Source organism: Ursus arctos, unplaced genomic scaffold (genome assembly GCF_023065955.2).
Source record: "Ursus arctos isolate Adak ecotype North America unplaced genomic scaffold, UrsArc2.0 scaffold_3, whole genome shotgun sequence".
Taxonomy (NCBI): Eukaryota; Metazoa; Chordata; class Mammalia; order Carnivora; family Ursidae; genus Ursus; species Ursus arctos.
The window spans coordinates 25,841,936-25,863,733 of record NW_026622985.1 but is presented as its reverse complement, the minus strand read 5'-3'; the positions used below and the strand labels follow the sequence as shown (position 1 = coordinate 25,863,733).

General features: G+C 35.9%; 1 protein-coding gene across 2 annotated transcripts in view; it reads left to right on the top strand.

The window, feature by feature from the left end:
- The window catches only part of SEMA3E (semaphorin 3E), a 255,930-nt gene that overhangs the window by 158,309 nt on the left and 75,823 nt on the right, over positions 1 to 21,798 (top strand). For both annotated transcript variants that reach the window (XM_057304254.1, XM_026504656.4), the window contains exons 3-4: positions 11,802 to 11,861; positions 14,383 to 14,502. In XM_057304254.1, the coding sequence (XP_057160237.1) occupies positions 11,802 to 11,861; positions 14,383 to 14,502 (180 nt within the window). The remainder of the gene's footprint in view (positions 1 to 11,801; positions 11,862 to 14,382; positions 14,503 to 21,798) is intronic.

Here is a 21,798-nt window from a genome sequence, read left to right as displayed (position 1 = left end):
TAAAATACTGAAAAAAGTCATAAAATTATAAATATATTTAAATAAAGCTATCACACTGCAAGAATAATAATTCATAGTATGAAAACATGTAACTTCTTAATTAATATATTAAATAATGAGACCTAGCAACTGCTCTTTTTAGTACTCTAATTTCAAAGTAATGATGAATGTTAATAATGTTTTAAGATACCTGTAACAACTCTAAAGCAATATTAAAATATCTATTATTTCTTGGGGCTCCTGGGTGGCTTACTTGGTTAAGTGTCCAACTCTTGGTTTCAGCTCAGGTCACGATCTCAGAGTCATTAGACTGAGCCCTGACACGGGCTCTGTGCCCAACGGGGAGTCTGCTTGAGATTCACTCTCTCTGCCCCTCCTCCCACACATGGTCTCTCTCTCTATCTAAAATAAATAAATCTTTAAAAGAAAAAATAAAATATCAGATATTTCTCTTGGTTATTAAGCCACAGATATTATACTACTGTGATTTATTTCTTGGATTTATATGATAGAGGTGCTAAATTTTAGTTGGAGATTATGCAAGTAAATAATGATGTGATTTTTTTTTTTCAATCGAAGCTGGTACATTTCCTGAATTCTTTTTTCAGGCCATAGTTAACAACTCTTGCTCCATAATTTTCATCTTATAAAACATTTTTAAAAATTTGAGTAGAAAGAAACAGAAAGTTCTCATTTTTGCAAAGTTATGGATCCTTGTGTTCTACTCTCATCTACCTTTTTAGTCTCATCTCCAGTTGTCTACACCAACACATTGCTAACAGATCACTTGTATTGTCACTTTTTTTCAGCTTTATTGAGATATAATGACACATGATATTGTGTTAGTTTAAGGTGTACAACATGTTTATTTGATAAATTTATGTGGTGTAAAATAATTGCCACCATGGCATTAGCTACCCTATCCATCATGTCACGTAGTTATCATTTCTTTTTTGTAGTGAGAACATTTAAGATTTACTGTCTTAACTACTTAATTTTTAGTATATAATACAATATTAATCATCATCATCATGCTGTACATTAGGTCCCCAGAACTTATTTGTCTTATAACTGGGAGTTTGTACCCTTTGATTAACATCGTCCCATCTCCATCCTCCCATCCCCCTTTCTGGCAACCACTATTCTACTTTCTGTTTCTATGAATTTGACTTTTGTAGATTCTGACTTTTGTAGATTATACATATAAGTGATACCACACAGTATTTGTCTTTCTCTGTCTGATTTCACTTAGCATAATGCTCTCAGGGTCCATCCATGTTGTTGCAAATGACAAGATTTCCTTTTATCTCATGGCTGAATAATATTCCACTGTATATGTCTAGACCACATATTCTTTATCCATCCATTGACAGACACTTAAGTTGGTTTTATTTCTTGGCTCTTGTGAATAATGCTACATGAGAATGCAGGTAACTCTTTGATATTCTCTTCGGATTTCCTTTGGATATACAATTAGAAGTAGAGTTGCTGGATCATATGGTCATTCTGGTTTTAAGTTTTTGAGGAATTTCCATGCCGTTTTCCATAGTGGCTATACCAGTTGACATTTCCACCAGCACTGCAAAAGAGTTTCCTTTTCTCCACATTTTCACCAACACTTACTTTTTGATTTTTTGATAATAACTATTTTAACAGTTGTGAGATGGTATCTCATTGTGGTATAATGATGATTAGTGATGTTGAGCACCTCTGTTTTCTCTTTACTATCTCCTTACTGTTACACATTCTCCTTCCCTGGACTAGCCTTCAAAAATGCCCACTTTTTTTTTTTAAAGCTACTTCCTTTCTCTTCTAAACTAGATTTGGAGAAGGTTCCCCCAGTCCTTTCTTAATCATTGGTCTGATTTTGATTCTCGTATTAAAATTGGCTGTTTACTTGCCAGTCTACTTTATAAGATAGCTCCTTTAGAATAGGTACTGTGTTATATTCATGTGTGAAGTTGCAGGCACTCAAAGCACATGGACAATAAAAGAGTGAAACTGTGTCTGTTGTGAATCCTGACATCAATAAATATGTCATCTTCATTGCTCTCTTGCAGTTCCCATTGTACTTATTGCCTGAAACACTTTGAAACTAATTATTCTCTAATTTCTTTTAGGTTAATTTTGTCTGCCTTCTGCCCCCACCCCTACCCCCACCAACCACCTACCCATTTCCCCACTGGCAAACAAGGTAGGCTTCTGTTTTACAGTGTGGCAGTAGTTTTTACTCTGTCGGCACATTAATAACACCTATGGACCTTGTAAATAATATCTATGCTGTGATGACTCCCCCCACCAACCCCCATGACTGAAGTGGTGATTATAATGTGCATCCAGGATTGTGAAATACTGAAGCATTATATGTCCCTGTTAGCCTTAGGAAATACTGGTCCTATATGTGATGCCAAATAAATAATTGTTTTATGTATAATAATCCAAACTTTTATGAGTATACACACATGTAAGACTGTAATTTTGAAATAGATAAGAACTTACATTTAACAGACTTAGTGCATTATATTAGTCTTTTTAAATACTGGTTCTGCTTTATGAATTATTTCGTTCATAGCTTTTCCCAGACTATGTAATAATAGTCTTTTACACTGAAATTCTGCTCTCTTGTATCTGTATTACATTCATAAAAGACCTTGACTCACGCTCAGAAAAGTCAATCCAGTGTTAAATCCTACTATTTGCTGTGAAAATTTCAGTTTCATAATTCCATTTGTTTTATCTCATGTTTTTATTTTATTTTATGAGACACTTAAACCTGCCACAAGAGGGTAGCTTGCTGTCTTCAAAGATCTCTAAAATCCACAGATAATATGAGACTTCTTTGATTAAACTTTGATTTCATCTGGAACTTGCTGAGAATTTTTTTAAAAACATTTTTTTTTTTATCTTTCTCTAAAGCCTTTGGTATAAAAAAGATTTGGACTAAATTAGAGGAAACTGTTATTTGAATGAAAAAAAATTAAGACATCTTGAGATTTTCTGATCATAATATGACAAGATCAGGACATTAGTATGAATAGAAAATGTGGAAAGGTAAGGACAAAACATCCTGGCAGACATTTTTCACCTGAATTCCTGCAGATGCAGCCTGGATCTGTATCTCACTTTTAAAAAGCATTTGTTTGTGATAAAATCCCATAGTCTCTAAATGGGATAGGGCTCTAACCATGGAAATTCGGGGTTATTCATATTTAAATTGGCTTTTGCTTTCATCTTTTAAAATATTCCTCATTAAATTTTCTCTTACTTACTACTTAATTTTAAAATTATAATTCTGTATTGAGGAAGCACTTCCAATCTAGATAATTTGAAAAGGAATGTATATATTTCTCTTCACACCTTCCACCCCAATCCGTTTATACCTCTTGTAAAGGCAAGATGTAGCCAGAAGAGATAATGACAGTTTATTGTGTTATTATTAAATTCTCAGGTTAGCAGCTTCACACTCAACAGAATTAAATTTTATTTTTAAGTGATACATAGTTTTTTGAACTTTAATCACTGGTATAATTTAATTGGACTTTAGGAGGATTTAAAAAGATACATGGGAAATTAATGAGGTTAAGTTTTTTTTAACAATTCATAGAAAATTCTGTATATGTTAGATATATCAAAAATATGCTCAAGAAAGGGGAAAAAAAGAAATACCTACAAAACATGCTGATATTTTCTTAGCATTTAAAAGGCAACACAGTATTTACACAATTATTAGTAATTCAGTCTTTTAAAACAGGATTAAAGAAAACTTTTCATGTGACTTTAAAACATTTTAATAATGTATTTCCTTTCAAAATGATGAGTAATGATATATTCATTAGTAAACTAAAACTAGTATAATCAAAAATAAAAATCCGTCTTGATATTACATAAGCTAAATTTTTTCATATACCATCTAAGAATTATTGAAAACATTTTTGTACTTTTTTTATATTCCATGTGAAAAATTTATTTCTTTATTTGCATTTATCACATTTATTTACATTTACCACTAAGGAAGTGTTAGATATGATATATATCTATCTTTACTGGTTGTGTTTGTGTTTCTTTACTGGTTGAAAGTGTGGCCTTATTTTTTCTGATCAGTGTGTTATTTCTAGAATGAGGTTCAGCTGACCACAGTTAATTTTTTTTGAAACTTAATAAAAATAGCCAACATATTAATTTAACTTTTTACTTCATTTTAACTGTCTTAATTCATAGATATTATAATACTTTTTGAAAAGTAGCAGAATGTAACGACAAAGAACCCAGAATACATAGCGAGACTGCGTGGACTCCCATATCTTGTCTGCCACTTACGAGATGAGTGATCTTGGGCAACTTATTCCCCATCCCTATTTCTCAGTTGTGTTATCTGTGAGAGGTGACCGTAGTACTTGTCTCACAGCTTTTGTGAGAGGATTCATTGAGTTATTAAATGCCTAGAACAGTCCCTAGAATGTAGTAAGTTCTGTCTACACATTTGCTGCCATGATTACTGTCTGAACTAGACATCAAATCAGCACACAATTATAATGTCTTGCCATATCTAAGTAAGGTAAAAGAGTCCGACGTATTTTGAGGGCTATTGAGGTACATTTTAGAAACCTACATGGAGATATGAAGAATGAAGAAATGAACAAAACAGTCTGTACCCTAAAGTATGTATAATATAATGGAGAAGATACATACATACACATTTGCCATATACAGTGCCATTTATATAAAACTGTGATGTCTAAAATGCTAAGAAAGTTTATGAAAGCTGGTGAGTGGGGGTTCCTGGAGGAGATATAATTTGAATTGGACTTTTAATGATACTTGGAATTTCAATTTGTAACAGATTGGTGGTGGGAACAGAGTGAGTAGAGGAAGGAACAGAAATTTTAGAGCAGTTTAAAATAATGACTAATATCCGAAGTAGATGGGTAAAGTGGGGGGATGTGAGTGGTGAGAACAGGGTACAAAGTGAGAGTTAAGGATGGAAATGTGGTTGGGACTAGATAATGGAGAATATTGGCTGCCGTGCTGTTGAAACAGTCGAGGCAACGCATGAGCCAGTAGGAGATTCTGGATCTGTGCATAACATTACTAGAATTGTAGTTATAGCATGTTTCCTTCAGCAGTAGTGTGTTGGATAAATGAAAGGAAGAGGAAAATGAAGCCGTGAAGCCAGTAAGTAGTAGGTAGAATTGAAAACCAGGTCTATCTGTCTGAGAAGCCTATGTTCTTTCCGCTGTGTCACCACACTGAGAAGTAGGTGACTGCTTTGGTGTGAACTTCACGTCTCCCAGCTGGTCTTCACTCTCTCATTAGCCCTGCCTTTTGTGATGTGGTGTTCTTTCCCCTTGGTTCTTATTCCTTTAGCATGACTGCATTTTACCTTAGTAATGGTGAAGAACTAGTGGAATAGTTGTTGGTGACAGGAATGGAGAAGAACTGACTAGTTTAAGAAGGAACTGTTCCCCACTTGTTTACTTAGAGCAAAGATGGAGAGCCCCACTGACTCCAGTGTTCAACCATGGTAAGAGATTAGGTTGGCCGTGTTCTGTCTTTATAGTGCCTTGCCATCTGTGCTTTGTGAGGGCTACTGAAATTTCCTGGAAAACAAGTCAAAAATTTTCTCTGGAAAATAAATAGCAATACTAGTTAAGGTCTAAAATATTCTTTTTCCATTTCCCAAAGAAATCAAAAGTAGATACATTTATTTAAGTCCCATATTTTATGGGACTTCATAGACTGTCCCATATTAGTAATAAACTTTGAATTTAACAGTCATCCATAGTTTTTCTCTAAGCTTCTAAATTTCAGGCTTTTTTTCCTAAAATTTTTCTCACCACTATTATTTTAAGCTAACATTACACTAGCTAATTTGGATATTTGTACATGCAGTTTTTTTAGACACTTCTCTTTTTGAACATATTTGTATTTTTCCCATCAAAAGTAAAAGAAATTCTTGTATTTTAGAATTTAATATTTTTTACTGAGTAGAAAAAGGCATTAAAATATAATTTGCATAAAAATAGCAGATGGTATTTCACATTAACATTAGCAGTTGAGTAAATTTCATCCATTAAAAAGGGCATGCATCAGGCCAATAATGTTCTTGTAGTAGTAATATTGTCCTAGTTCAAATGCTTTGGCATGTAAGCATTTCAAATACAAATCTTGTTTATAGTTCAAAAGATTATAATTCTGGCATAGAAACTACTTGAATAACGACAGTCATTATAATTAACTGTAAAAGCGTAAACACTAAAAATGATAATATGTCAGGTTAAAGACTACCATTTATTAACCATTAGGACTCTTTTAATGTGTTATACTCAAAATATATTTTCTTTTCATGATATTTATGGGACAAATAATTTAAATATACATTGATGGACACAGGTACTGTGTGTAGATGTGAAATGTAGAAAGAACTTAAATATAAATAAACATTTTTACTAGAATAATAGAATTAGAGAATATATTAGGTGAAATTATAATAGTGTCTAAGATAGTTAAATATATTCCATGAAGAGAGATTTACAGGATCTATTTATTTATAAATGGAAATCTTTTTTTAGACAGTTAAATTATTCCTTCTTCATGGATTTGTTTTTGCTTCCCTAAATCTCTGAGTGTCATAACATCTTGTAACAGTAAGTTGTTAAATCCTTAATTGTAGCATAATTATGAGACTCAATAGGAGTCCAGAAAAAATGGCTTTGTAATTTAATTTTTATTTTTTTTTCTCCTTTGAGATATGCAAGAATAGTAAATTGCCCGTAAATGTGCATTGGAACAATTAAATTGTATTGTAGGAGTATTGTGATGAAATGATGTGTATTTAACCTTTTGCTTTTTATACCTTTTTGGAACAGAAAATTTGGAAATATCATTACACCCTGTTGTTTAACTGCCTTTAAAAAAATGTTTTATACAGAACAAATAGCTTAATTTGATGGGTTTTTGTTGTTGCTAAACCCTGGAGCGGAACCAAAATACATCCTGACTTCCACAACAAATGGAAGAAAATAATTTCCCTTGCTATCTTGGCAGGATAGTTGTACATGGTCTTTAAAATAACTCCATATTCACGAGGTCTTACTCTCTCATCTCTTTTCACATGAACAAACATTTGAATGCCATCCCAAGCTCGTTAAGCGTTGTTAAAAAAACAAAACTAAAACAACAACAAAACTTGAATAATGACATTGTTCTTTGGGGAGCTCCTGTGTATTGGACTTTAGAGTAGTAAGTTTTCATAATTTAATCTTCTGCATCTCTGCCATCCTCTCAAAGTGATCTTGTTAAGAGCCTTTTCTCTGTCTTCAGAAATCCCACCAGTCTTTCAAAGCCTAGATTTTTGTTAACATTCTACAGGATTTCCTCCCTCATTAAACTGAAAATTGTTACTTGTCTCGTTCCTTTGCCACTATTTACAGCATATTCATGTCAGTGAAGCTCCTCTCTCAAATTTTACTATGGATAGACTTTACAGCGAATGTGATAAGGTGTATTGATTGATACAAGTCAATCAATAGACATTGAATGAGCAGTAACCACATTAAAGGCGTTGTGCCCCGTTGGGATTGTGCATTGCTAGGGATACAGAAATAAGACATTGCCTTGCTCTAACTTACAGATTAATATGAGAGCTACAGTTAAGTACATAAATCATAATATAATCCTAAGTAGGGAAAGTAAAAAGAACAATACAGAGGATCAAAGGGGGTAGAAATATTTAAAAACATACCAAGAAAGGTCTTGTTGTGAAACAATTTTATAAGATGTGCCTGAGGGAATGACTTTTTCTTTCCAAGAGCAACTGACATGATTACATTTGCTGCTAAAAACAATAGAGATTCTGACAGTCCTTAGAAAAGCCATTTATCGTATTCACTATCACAAAATGTATTATCTTTTTTTGGTGTCAAAACTGTAAAGGGTCTGAGATTTTACCTCACTTGCAAGATAGCAAGTTAGCAGGTCACCATTTCCTAGATGTTGCCAGAAGACATAAGACTCATGGGTCAGAGAGAAAGGACTCTATTAGCCACAGCATAGCATAGAGCATGGCCATGATGTTTCCAGCAATTGCTTTGCCCTCATAAGTCCCACAGGGTGTGGCGCATAGCATCCCAGGTGGATGCTGCACACACAGTGAATGTGTCTTATGTCTGATGAACCTCAAGCTTAGCAAATAGGAAATCTCCGAAGGGGCGTGTTAGCAAACCTGTTCAAACCTTTGTCTAGAGGGAAGCATTCACTTTATTATCCTGGTCAGGAAACTAGTCTTTCGTTTTCCCTGGAGGAAAGTTCTATCTCTACTTTTAAGCCTGTTTGAAAAGATAATGGGGAACAGAAGCTGTCCGAAGATGTGTAGAAATTCTGTAAAGAATTGCCCCCTAAACAATGTATTCATATAGTCCTAGAAATAATCGTTATGAAGCAGTCATTTAGGGGAATACAGGATATAGTATGTTGAGGTGGTTTTACTGGTCTGAATACTATTTCAGTGTTGAAAAGCTGAAATTAGTATATTTTTCTAAAGAATTGGTTGAGTTTTACATTGAAATTGTGAAAACACGGTTTAAAGACGTCATCATTTTACATAATGAAAAATGAATAAGGGATGCTAATATCTTAAGAAGAGGAAGAGCCCTGTATCTCCTAAATTGTGTTAAGAATATAAAGCAAGATTCAGAATTACAAGTGAGGTATTCTCTGATTTATCAATGCTAATTACTGAATTAGTCATGAAAATCTTTGCAATGATAGATGATCCTAAAATAAAATTGTATTTATATTTACTTGTGTATATATAATATATGCTATCTATATACAGTCCATATACATGTGTATACATATGCACATGTTCTAGCACATCCTTTTGGATAATTTATGCATCCACAGTGAAATCATAATTCCAAAACCAAATTGAATCTCAAGTGAAAATGGGTCTTAGAAATCATCTGAAAAAAATCTCACCCCAGGTGCCAAAATTTTTTTCCAAAATAATGGATCAGTAAAGTTTATAAATTCCACATCCTCATTTCTAGGATGCTTACCCTCGCATGGTATTAGTGACTCTGCTGAAGTGGATGCAGGGCTGCATCTGAACCTGACATTGATGTGATACGTGCTGTCTTTCCTGAATCCCATCTGATCCACTGCTGGATTCCCTGCTGCCATCATGAACATTGATTCTAGGATTGTATGTGTGTGCTTTTGCCTTTTTAGTTGGTTCTTTTACATTCTTACATTTTTCCTTTGTCTTTTTTTATGTGTTGCAACCTAAATGGAACCGCATGATTTTTTTTAAGTTTATATACTGCACTGTGAACACCTGATGTTGAATATTGTTAGAAACTTTTGGGGGCCCATTACACTAATAAGAATATCAAAGTAATATTTTATACCTGTAATTGAAATCATGGAGTGCTTACGTAACTATGATAATACATGTAATTATGTAAAAATCATCATAATAAAATTGTAATAAAATGTCTTTGATACAACTTTTACAAATTCCCAATATTATTCATGTATCACGGACTGGATTTGGCTACATAATGTGTGTTAAGTGATAAGCCTCTTTCACTTCTCGCGTATAAATACCTAACATGTTATTTTATGGAGCACAACTTAAAAAGTTTAAATCGTGACCATATTTGGTATTCAACCATATATATATCTGTGTGTATATATATGTATGTGTGTGTGTATATATATGTGTATATATGTGTGTGTGTGTATATATATATGTATATATATATATATACACACACATCAGTTTTCAAAAACTATAATGACTGCAGGGGTCAGTCAGGCAAAAGAAGTCTGAAGCAAATCAGAGAGTGCCTGGCTCATTTAGAGAAACTGGAAATTTTAATTTTTATGCAAAATTTCTCATTTATAAATGTTGGCCACTAATTAAAAAGATAAAGAGCGTGCTCACTAAATTAAAAAATAGCTCCTTATCAGCAATATCTAATATTTAGTTTGATACCCAGAATTGTTTCTCTGGCTAACAGAGCACAGAATGGGATGGTGGTAGGTGGAAGGAAGGGAGATCAAGGAGAGATAATAGGGCCTTGAGGGGATAGATTTCCATAGATAGGAAAAGAGTCTGGCTAACTGACACAGGCCTAAACAATAGTCTAATGACAGTAAGCACTGACCATGGGTAGTAGGAGGCTATACCTGAACCCTTCCCCTGGGGACTCTTAAGTATCCTGAGGAGGAAAAGTTTAGTTGTAGTAATACTAATCCCTCGAGAGGCCCAGGCTACTCTGCTGGGAAGTTCCTACTCCTTCACCCAAATGTTAACTTGAGAACAGGAGGTGATTGCCTAAAAAAGAAGAAAACCAAAGAAATATTAATGTAGCCTGGCTCAAAGTGTCATGGAGGTAGGAGAGAAAGAGAAGACATCTTAGGAGTTCTGAACCCCAGTGCATATGGATCTAAAGTGAAAGCCTTTGAAAGCAATGAAGAAAAAGTTTCAGGGTATTCTGGTCAGAGCCAGTATCCCTCCAAGCAGAATCTATTGTCACCCAACCAGCAGGAAACCATGAAGATGACACAATAGCCTGAGATGATGCTCCCCAGAATTCTGAGAGACACACAGGAAAGGGAGCCAATTGAGCTTTTCGGCCTGGTGGGAGAGGGTAATTGATCCATCAGATGCGGGGATAAACTATTAATGAGAAGGTGTAAGGCCTTGGGACAACTTACCACTAGCTACACTTACTCAAATGGATCACATTCCTTGGTTCCCATCCATAGATGTACCACGTTGTGGGGCCGGACAGATAAATGTACATTTTCTATAAAGTTATGGTAAAGGTTAAATTAAGAATTGAATCTGAGGTGCTTAGTACAAAAATTAGGAAGTTCACAGGGGCACCTGGGTGGCTCAGTCATTAAGCGTCTGCCTTCAGCTCAGGGCATGATCCCGGCGTTCCGGGATCGAGCCCCGCGTCAGGCTCCTCTGCTGGTAGCCTGCTTCTTCCTCTCCCACTCCCTCTGCTTGTGTTCCCTCTCTCTCTGGCTGTCTCTCTCTCTGTCAAATAAATAAATAAAATCTTAAAAAAAAATTAGGAAGTTCATAATGCAAGTGTCAGTGAAGATACAGGGATATCGCTGGTAGAGTATGAACAGGCGGCCATTCTGTAGAGCACTCTGGCACTGTGTTAACAGAATAAATACATGCTTACCCTAAAACCCTGTAATTCTACTCTTGGGTTATGTATACAAACCCCACTCCATTGGTTACACATACCAACGCTCTTTTACTAATCTCGGACATGTATAGAGATGGACCATGTTTGATGTGGTGGAGATCTGGAGGCAGTCTGGGTGTCCCTCCAAAATACAGGAGTCCTACATCCTTTAATCGCTCACTTAGCCAACATTACCAAGTCCCCACACACCAAACTTGGCTAAGTGGTAAAAATGCAAAGGGAATGCAGGGAGGTGCCTGACTTGGAGGGATAGACAGGACCAGGGGAAAGACTGGACGGCAGAGGTCATGGCAGGTTAAGGACAGAGCAGGGCTGCTGGAAGGTGGGCAGCCTCTGAAGGGCTGAGTCTTGAGGGAGCCTTCAGAAAGATTTTTTTAAAAACTAAGTTGAGCATGAAATAAAAGTTCAAATGTGTGTCTTCATTAGGCAAATGATAGAAAGAAGATAAAGTCTTGATTTATCTTCTCAGGAAATGGAACAAAATGAAAGCATATTAGGATCACAGAAAAAATGAAATGGTTTTTCAGTGTGGTTTACATTTGCATAATAGTGCTTTATCTTTTATTTCAGATACACTGGCCTAGTACAGCACTAAAAATAGAAGAATGCATAATGAAAGGAAAAGATGCAGTAAGTATTACTCATTGTAAATTAAACACATCATCAGCTATATCCCTGGTCAGTCACAAGGGACTGACTCCCTAACCTTTTATTTGCTTCTAAAAGGCGTATATCCAATTCATTCAGGAAGAAAAGAATATATGTACACATATCCATACAGACACATACATTGTATAGAGATCATTATAAGTTGATTTCAGTTCAACTCAGATTTATGAATTTCTTATACTAATGCTTATTTCCTCCATATTTAGGAAAAAAAATAATTTCAGGTAAATTTTTAATTAAAGGGAAAGCTAAGTATATTCTTTGTGAGATTGCATTTTTCTTTGATTAGTGAATTAGAACCAAATGAAAAACAAAAGGAGAAAAAAAAAAGGAGAAAGCAAAGGCATTAAGCATGCTTTACCTATCCCACAATGTGTTTAGGGTCTTTCCTTCTGGAAGAATCCATCTTTGGTCTCTCCATGACTTCCCCGCAGTGTGTGAGGTTGTGCAGGAGCTGCTCTGACCCAGTTCCGAGCCCACTGAAACATGCATGAAAGGACTTTCATGTGCTAGGAGTTGCTGTCTGATGACACAAAACACATCTTTGGAGGAAGGCATGCACATCTCCTTTTGAAAGTTAACTCATCCTTTTTTTTCTCTCTCTCTCTTTTTTTAGCGAGGAAAAAAATTCCATGTAAAAGGCTAACACACGTTACACCAAGTCCCGAGTTTCTGTAGCGACTAGGTCAGAGCCAAGGAGTGAGTCTAGACATTCTTGCTGCCTTAGTCCACAGCACGATGATGACTAATCTAACACACTCTTAGGCTATGTCAACTTAAGCCCAACAGAGCCAAAATGTAGTCTAATTCACTCATTCTAGGTGTGACAGTGTTTCATGAGATGAAAAGCAGGTGCTTATGGTGATAGGAGGATAGAATACTTTCCCCATGCCTCAATGATCACATTTTTCCAATGATAGGGGTCACCCTCAAAATAAAATGCTACATGAGTGAGAAGTTGAAGAAAATGTATCAGCGTGCTCTGGATAATCAGGTTACTAGTACATTCCTCATTCTGAACAAGGGAATGCTAGAATCTGAACTACTTCTGGTAAGATGATTGTGGTAGCTTTTTCATCAACTTGTGAGAGATTTTCAAAGTCATAATCTGTCCTTATAAAACATTACATTTACTGACTAGAGCATGTGTTGATATCAGGGTAATATTTAGCATTAAAAGAGTTTAGTATTTTGTAATTTATTTTAAATGAAACAGCAATACCTAATTTACCAGAAAGGTGTTTGCTGGAATTAATTTACACAAGTTGGTTTGAGCAATTTTAAACGTTTTTCATTCAGGGTATTGATCATAAAACTCACCTAGTGATTTATGTAGTAAGATTTGTTAAGCATATAATACCTATTTGGTACTGTGTTTAATTAACCAAGAAATATGAAGAAATGAGCGCCTGGGTGGCGCAGTCGTTAAGCGTCTGCCTTCAGCTCAGGGCGTGATCCCAGCGTTATGGGATCGAGTCCCACATCAGGCTCCTCCGCTAGGAGCCTGCTTCTTCCTCTCCCACTCCCCCTGCTTGTGTTCCCTCTCTCGCTGGCAGTCTCTCTCTGTCAAATAAATAAACAAAATCTTAAAAAAAAAAAATATGAAGAAGTGTAAAATAAATACTCTGTCCTAAAAAACTTCTAGTTGAATCCCAATATAGACAATCTAGAGCTCCTCAGCCAAATGTGGCCTGCCATCTATTTTTGTAAATAAAGTTTCATTGGATGCCAGCTGCACACATTCATTTTTGGATTATCTATGACTGCTTTCATGTCATATTTACAGAGGTAAGTTGTTGAAACAGAGACCAGTTGGCCATTCGAACTAAATCTAATACTCCCTGGTCCTTCATAAAAAAAAGAAGTTTGCTGATTCCTGCACAGCAGTCTTACAGTAAAGGTGGGAATAAGTACAGGTGTAACATGTTATTTCTCTTGATTAGCTTTCTATGTATTTATTTGAAAATTCTCTATGAAGTGCTTTGCATGAATTTATGAGTTTGAAGATATGACTTATTTTCCCAAACATCAAAATGTTTGCCTTAAAGTCTGCATATGTTTCTTTAAGGGTAGCAAAGCCTTCTCTAATTATTGGTTTTCTGGCTTTGTGTGATTCATTTGTTTATATGTACTTAAAAAAAATAACAGCATTGGGAATAGTTTAATTACTTGGTGGAACACGCATATTGCCATACATACATTTATGTTTGAATAAATTTCTGAACAGTACTTTTTTTTTACTCCTCGGTTATGTGCTAAAATACCTGAAAAATGATACAGTCCCATTATAAATGTAATTCATGTAGCAAGGCTAAAACGTGCATCAGTCACCCCAGTGTGTTCTTCCAACATTTCTTGCCTCCTCTAGCCAAGGGAGACTTGAACATGACATTTGTAGGGCTAGGGAGAACAGAAATCATAAAAAGGGCTAACTTTTTTTTTTTTACATTGACCGATTTCTTCTTTCTTTTTTCTGCTTTAGAGTGAATGTGCAAATTATGTTCGGGTTTTGCATCACTATAATAGGACACACGTTCTGACCTGTGGTACTGGAGCTTTTGACCCACTTTGTGCCTTCATCAGGGTTGGATACCATTTGGAAGTAAGATAATTTCATTCATATCCATGAAAGTCATGCTTTTTTTTTTTTTTTCTTTTTGGTTGTGGCTTTTTTTTTTTTTTCTTTTTGGTAAAAGAGAAGAGCATTTGTAATATACTGATGAAGTTTTCCCAAGTCAGAGAAATGATCTCTCCGGACCTTTATGATCTTGTCAGCTATGAATTGGGTGAATCAGTTCATTCTTTATGTATTCATTCCCTAAACAGCTTCATTCACTTAATTGTGCACTTAAAAATATTTATTCATATCAAACTGTGTTCTCTATTGTGTTCTTACATCAATTTTATTAACGTAACCACTAAACTAGAATGTACATATAAATACATATGAAAATAAATTTATATAAGCAAGATTACTACATACAGTATTTTACAAAGGATATGCAAAGACTTGTTGATTTTGTGATTACTCTTTTTTTAGACAGGTGAAGTGAGGGTGGTGGAGTTGGGATTTTGGGGGGCAGGGTGGATTACAAACTGACTACAGCTAAATATTAGTAGGTGAGAGCTGTATGCTCCAGACCCCACTGCTAGGTGATCAGTATAAAGAAAACAAATCTAAGGAAAGAAAAAAAAAGAAGAGAGAAAAGAGAGGGGGGAGGGGAGAAAGAACACATCTCAACTGAATTCTGTCACACATATAACATTGACTAACAATCAGGCTTGAAGATCAATTTTACAAATACTGTCATGTCAGGATCTGCTACCTTTTTTTAGGTCAGAAGGCAGAATCCTACATGAAGATGGAATACAGATACAGCAGACATCTAGATATTCTGTAGTGAAACAGCTACAGTCTCTTGATTCTTATACCCTATTTATGAAAGGGCAGCAGTGACCCAAAGTATTTTCAGCCATCACATCTAAAGTATAACATTCATTTCACTGGTGAAAAATCATGTCTGCTATCCCTTACACTAGTTAACACTCAGGTGCACATATAATTAGTAATATCTGAAGTGCTTAGTTTAGCTGCCTCTTGAGAGCGCCCCTGATTGAGGTACTTCAGCTGGTAAGTGTCCTTATAGGCAGGATTTTTGATTAGCATATTTTAAATGTTAACTAACCACCTCTACTTGGAGATGAAAGTGAAGGAGCGTACACAAACACATCGAGTGTACTCCCTGAATTATTTTAACGAAACAATACAGCTGATCTAATGGAAGAACTTTAAAGAGAGACTTGTAAGGCAAATCTGCCCAGGGCAAAGTCCGAATATTTACATGTATGCAAGATATACAGACGGACGTGTATCCCTATATAGAAAGCCAGAATATACACATCTGTGTTGCAGATCTTTTGGCAACAGAGCCTCTCAGTGTTCATTTATCTCAAAATGCCTTGATTTCATTTTTATTTCTGAGGGGTATTGTCCCTGGGTATAGAATTTTGGGTTCACAGGGTTGTTTTTGGTTTTGTTTTTTTTTTTCAGCGTTTCAGAAATACTTGATTGTCTTCTAATCGCTTTCTGATGTATATTCAGGTTTCTTTCGTACTGATATTACCCTGTTTGGAATCGCTTTATCTTTCAAGATTTCCTCTTGATGTTTGGTTTTCAACAGCTTTTCCATAGTGTGTCTGCATGTGTGTGTGTGTGTGTGTGTGTGTGTGTGTGGTGGTGGTGGTGGTGGTGGTGGTGGTGGTGGTGGTTGGAGATTGACATTTATATTTCTTGAAATATTGAGATTTTTAGATACAAAAGCTTATGTTTTGCATTGAATTTGGCAAATTTTCGGCCATTATTGTTTCAGATAATACTGTTTCATGCTCTTCTCTCTTTCAGAGATTTGTGCGTGTGTGCACACGCATGCTCTCGTCTGTGTATGGCATTGTGCCACAAATCACTGAGATTTTGCTCATTTTTATTCAGTCTTTGTTTTCTCTGCTTTTCAAATTGGATCAATTCTATCCATTTATTTTCAAGTTTATTAATCCTTTCCTCTGATATCTTCAGTATGCTGTTAAGCCCACCACAGTAGTGATCAATACAGCTAATGTACTTTTCATTTCTAAAACTTTCATTTTGTTTATATTTCATTTCTTTAATGAGCATTTCCCCATATTTTTATTCATCATGACTCTATTTTTCTTTAAGCCCTTGAACATATTTCTAACAGCTGTTTTAAAATCCGTATGTGCTAATTTTAACATCTGGGTCAATTTAAGGTAAGTTTGCATTGATTGCTTCTTGACTATAGATCATATTTCCTTATTTCTTTGCATGTCTAGTAATTTTTATTGTGTACCAGACATTATAGATCATATGTTTTCAAGACTGTGGACTTGATTATCTTTTAAAGAGAGTTGATTTTTATTTTAGCAGGCAGCTTACTTGTCTGGACTCAAACTCAAAAATCTCTTGTGATGGGCGGCAGCCAAAAACCTCTTTCAACTTTCCAGACGGTGCTTTTTATGCTCTGCTTGCACATGCCATCAGGTGTCAGCCAAGGATTTGAGAAAGAATGTATACATGAATTTGAGGGTGCCTTCCTGTTTCTGGGTATCTCCTCTTGCATTTCAGCTCACCTGGTACTTCAAGTCTCTGTTCTCTGACTTTGCAAGCTAGTAAGTCTATAGCTTTCTGCTTGAGTTCTAGCCATTCCTCACCCTATGGATTAGGGAATTTCCTTGAGTGAAAAACTCTCTAGTCTTGGCTCTTAACTGATCTCCATTTTTTAAAAATAATTTTTAAAGAAATTACTAGTTTATCATTGTTTTCTGTGTGAGAATCCAGCCAAGCCATTTGTCATTGACAGAGGTGGAACTGTGTGTAATTCATCTTCATAGACACGATATTGAGTATTTTTCTCTTGTAATTATCTAAGTATCAATACGATTGAAAAAGCATTTTGGAAAAAAAATCTACATGTGTCATGGAGGGAGCTCGTGGATAATAGGATAATAAGAATAGTAAAATATTTATTCCCAAATCTGCATGTGGAGGCTTGATGACATTTTATATGAGGGAGTGAGAAGTTACAGATTATTATAGGCAAGGAAAATACTTAGTTTAAAAAACACGGAGGCAGGCACATATGGGATAGGTTTGCAGACATTAGTCGAGTTGGTTGGGGGAATGTCAGAAGATAAAACTGGGGCAAGCTGGCAGAGGATTTTAATGCTGGAGAGTGGCATTTTATAGTTACTTCTGAAGACAGCATAGGAATTTGAGCAGGCTGAATGACATGACACAAGTAATACTTAGGATTGATTCCAACAGACGGAGATGAAAGGCAGAGAGAAATTAAAGAAGGTGATTTCAGGAGTCTGCAAGATCACGAGGCTATTTAACAGTGTTGTCACAATAGCAAAGGAAAGGAAGTGTGGAAGCGATGTGAGAAGCTACTCAGCAGGAGAGGTTAGATAACAACATTTTATTGGATGTTGCTGACTAAAGGGAATTAAAAAACAATTCCAGTTCTCTTGATGATTGAAAAGAAAAACAAGAGGGAGCTGAGGAGGCAGAGTAGGCTTTTGTGAAGACATTAAAAAAATGCTCAGTATTTCTCAGTTATAACTTTTTCATTTCTATATATAGTTATTTGAAAAATTGATCTGCATGCTGGGAGAGGGTGTTATCAGAATAAGTTGAATTATTGAACCCTAGGTAGTTAATTGTCCCTGAATGAGTCTTCTCTCTCTTTCTCCTTCTCCCTCTGCCTCCATCCACCCCTCCATCTTACTCCTTCTCTATCTCCCTCTTCCTTTATCCAAATGCTTGGAAATTTTCATTATTTAGGTGGCAGTGCATGTCTAGGGAGTGTCAGTCTAAATAGAGACAGAGCAGACAGAGTGGGGCAAATCAGGTTAGTACAAAAATTTATAATCACTTGAAATAGGAAAAAATATTATAAAATGATAGAGAACATCACTGCTTACAGAGAGAGCAGTTTTGCTAAAGGAATGAGTAATTAGAATGTAGGAGATTAAAAAGTGACTCAGTAGTGATGAAATAAAGACAATAATATTGCCTATTTAATCCATAAATAGAATTGTTAAGGAAAGAAAATAAGGGAAGGATATAAAAAGTGTAGGAGTGTTCAAAGAAGGTTTTTCTTAGGATAGCAGGTAAAGAAAAATTAGTTATCAAGTAACAGGATAATGACCACTTCTTGCAGATGAGGAGGGTCAGGTGGGAAGTAGGTTTACTGAGGGGGCTGGGAGATATTTTGCAGACAGATCTCATCAACAGTTGGATATAAAGGGCTGTTTTTTTTTTCAGGAGAGAGACCTGAGATAGAAATACAGATTTGAGAATTAATATTGTGTGTGTGTGTGTGTGTGTGTGTGTGTGAGAGAGAGAGAGAGGGAGAGAGAAAGCTAAGATCTTAAGGCATGATGTCATTTGCTAGGAAGATAATTTGAGTAAAAAGGAAAAATAGCTATATACGGAGCCCAGAAACACCAATACTTGAAAGACTGGTGGAGGAAGACTCGCATTCTCTCTGTCTCTCTCTCAAATAAATAAAATAAATCTTTATTTTAAAAAAGGGGGCCTGGGTGGTTCAGTCCATTAAGTGTATGACTCTTGATTTCATCTCAGGTCATGATCTCACGGTCGAGAGATGGAGCCCCGCATTGGGCTCTGCTCAGCAGGAAGTCTGCTTGAGATTCTCTCCCTCTGCCCCTCCTCCTGCTTGTGCGTGTCCTCGCTCTCTCCCCCTCTCAAATAATAAAATAAATCTTTAAAAGAACAGAAAGGCTGGTGGAGGAAGAAAAACCCACAAAGGAGATTAGAAAGGAGTGACGAGGAAGTTTAGAAAGGAAATCAGAATGAGATAGCACGAAATAAGGGAGCGATCACCAAAGTTAGAAGTTTTGAAGAGTCAAAGTGTCATTGGACCTAGAAAGTCTTTGGAGGCATTTGTGAGAGGAGTTTCAGTACATACAAACTATGGTCTTCTGGAGTTAAGGATTAAAGCCACCTTTCTCTTGAATCACTTTTCTCTCTTTCACATTGCATTATTTTCAATTTTTTATTGAAGTGTAATATAAATACAAGAAGTATACAGCATGCAAATAAACGGCTATATCTTTTTCACAAATTGAAGACCCCTTTCTTACAAGTACCCAAATTGAATTCTTTATTTTATTTTTATTTTTTGTTTTTATTTTCACCTTTTTTTCCCTCAAAGGGCATAAATTCTTAGGGTATTTTTTCTCAGATGCCCCTTCTAGTTTAGCCTTTATTTTTAAAATTCTTTTTCCTTTTTATTTTTAAGTCCTTCCTGACTTCTGTCACCTCATTTTTGAGTTTTTCTAATTTTGATCGTGGTTTATTTCTTCTGTCATTTTCTTAATTTATTCTCAATTCTTTTGAAATACTAAATTAGGGTTAGTTCTTATCTGTTTTGTGGCTTTTTTTTTTTTTTTTTTTTTTTACAAACCTTCATTGTCTGTGGTAAATGTTATTGTTCCTTATTCTTTTTTCTTACAAGAACATTGTATTGGATTTAGCTGGAATCTTTCTCTATTGCTCATTTTTATATAAAATTCATTTTCCTGAACTTTTAAAAGGGAAGTGTGGATCAGAATAGGTATCTAGTACCTTCATGTTCTGGAACTCACCATTCTGTTTTGTTTCGTGAAGTGTTAAAAAATATGGAGACGTGTGTATATACACGTCTCCTGGCTATCATCTCTTCATCTTATCAGGATATTGCTTTTTTCTGACCTCCTTTATCTTTTTTCTTGAACAAGTGGTATTCTAGTTTCAGCAGTTTCTTCTTGGAAGGGAGGTGGGCTGGTGAATTTTGAGGGTTCATGGAGCTTCATCCCTCCCACAGACCTCTTGCAATAACCCACAGATTGGATCAGCAGAAATTCCCCCCAGGTTCAGCTGATGTTCTAAAGTGATGCTACACTCTCAATGAGCACTTAGAAATTCGAGAGTTCTTTTTTTCCATGAGTTTATCAAAACCTGGTTGCTTCTCTCTGCAAGATACTAATATCCTGTGTGGTTTATAGCTCATGGTAGTTCATCCACGCCTGCTCATACTTGGGGACTCATGGAGACGTCTCAACAGGCAGTTTTGCTCTAAGCGTGGTCCATGAGCTTTTGGTTTTGCATTCCCGGTCGATCAATCTGTTTTTCCAGGAGATTTTATAGAGAATAGAATGTATGCCTCTGCTGGTATCCTTGCAGAAGCTCACTGTACCTTTTTTTTTTTTTTTTTTAAGACTTATTTATTTCTGAGATAGCACTAGTGGGAGGGGCAGAGGGAGAGAGAGAATCTCAAGCTGACTCCATGCCAAGCCGGGGGCTTGACCTCACAACCCTTGGATCATGACCTGAGCCAAATCCAAGACTCAGATGCTTACCGGACTGCACCACCCAGGCTCCCCTCACAGTACCTTTTAAATAGCGAAATGCTATACGAATATAGAGTAATACATAAAATACAACACATTTGTGTCTACCTCTAATTTTACTCACCTTCCAAAGAAAATGGAAATTAGGCGTTGAATGTAGAGGTTCAGATAAAAAGAACAAGAGGTTCAGGTATAAAACATGCATTTCTAGAGAACTGGCAAAGACCTTGACCTCCCACAAAAATAAAATTGCTTTTATTATTGAGCAACCTAAGTTTCTGTTAGAACACGATGACTTTAGCACAATATCAGCATATTACTATTTGTATTAGTTTTCTATGATGAAAAAAAAAAAAAAGATCAAAAAGGTGGCAGCTTAACACAGCGTCCATTCATTATCTCCCATTTTCTGTGGGGCAGGAGTCCAGGTACCGCTCAGCTGGCTCTCCTGCTCCAGATGTCTCCAGGACTGCAGCTGTCTTTCTGGAGTGCAATGTCATATCCTAAGTTCTTGTGCTGGTTGACAGAATTCAGTTCCTTGCTGAACTGTAGGACTCAAGCCCCCATTTTTTTGACATCTGTCACCTTTGCAGCTCACAGAGGCCCCTGCAGTTCCTGGCCACAGATGTTTTAAGTGGCTGTTCCTGGGAGAGGCAAAGCAAAGGCATCAAGTCGAGGGTGAGAAATGAAGTCATTTGTTTCTACACTTTGCCAGCGACTCTCCTCTTAAAAGAAGCCAGCATTCTCTTTGCGAGAACCATAAGGATTAAGGGATGAATGTGTGGGCCATCTCTAGAGTTCGTCTGCCCAAACTTGGGAAGATACAATTATCCTTGTGGGCATAAGCATTTGAATAAGACTGCTGTCATATTTCATTAGTGTAGGGTGTATTTTCTCAGTGTGTTTTTATTGAAAGCCTGTTTATATCAATTTTTACATATGCAGACTGAATTAGCCATGCAACTAT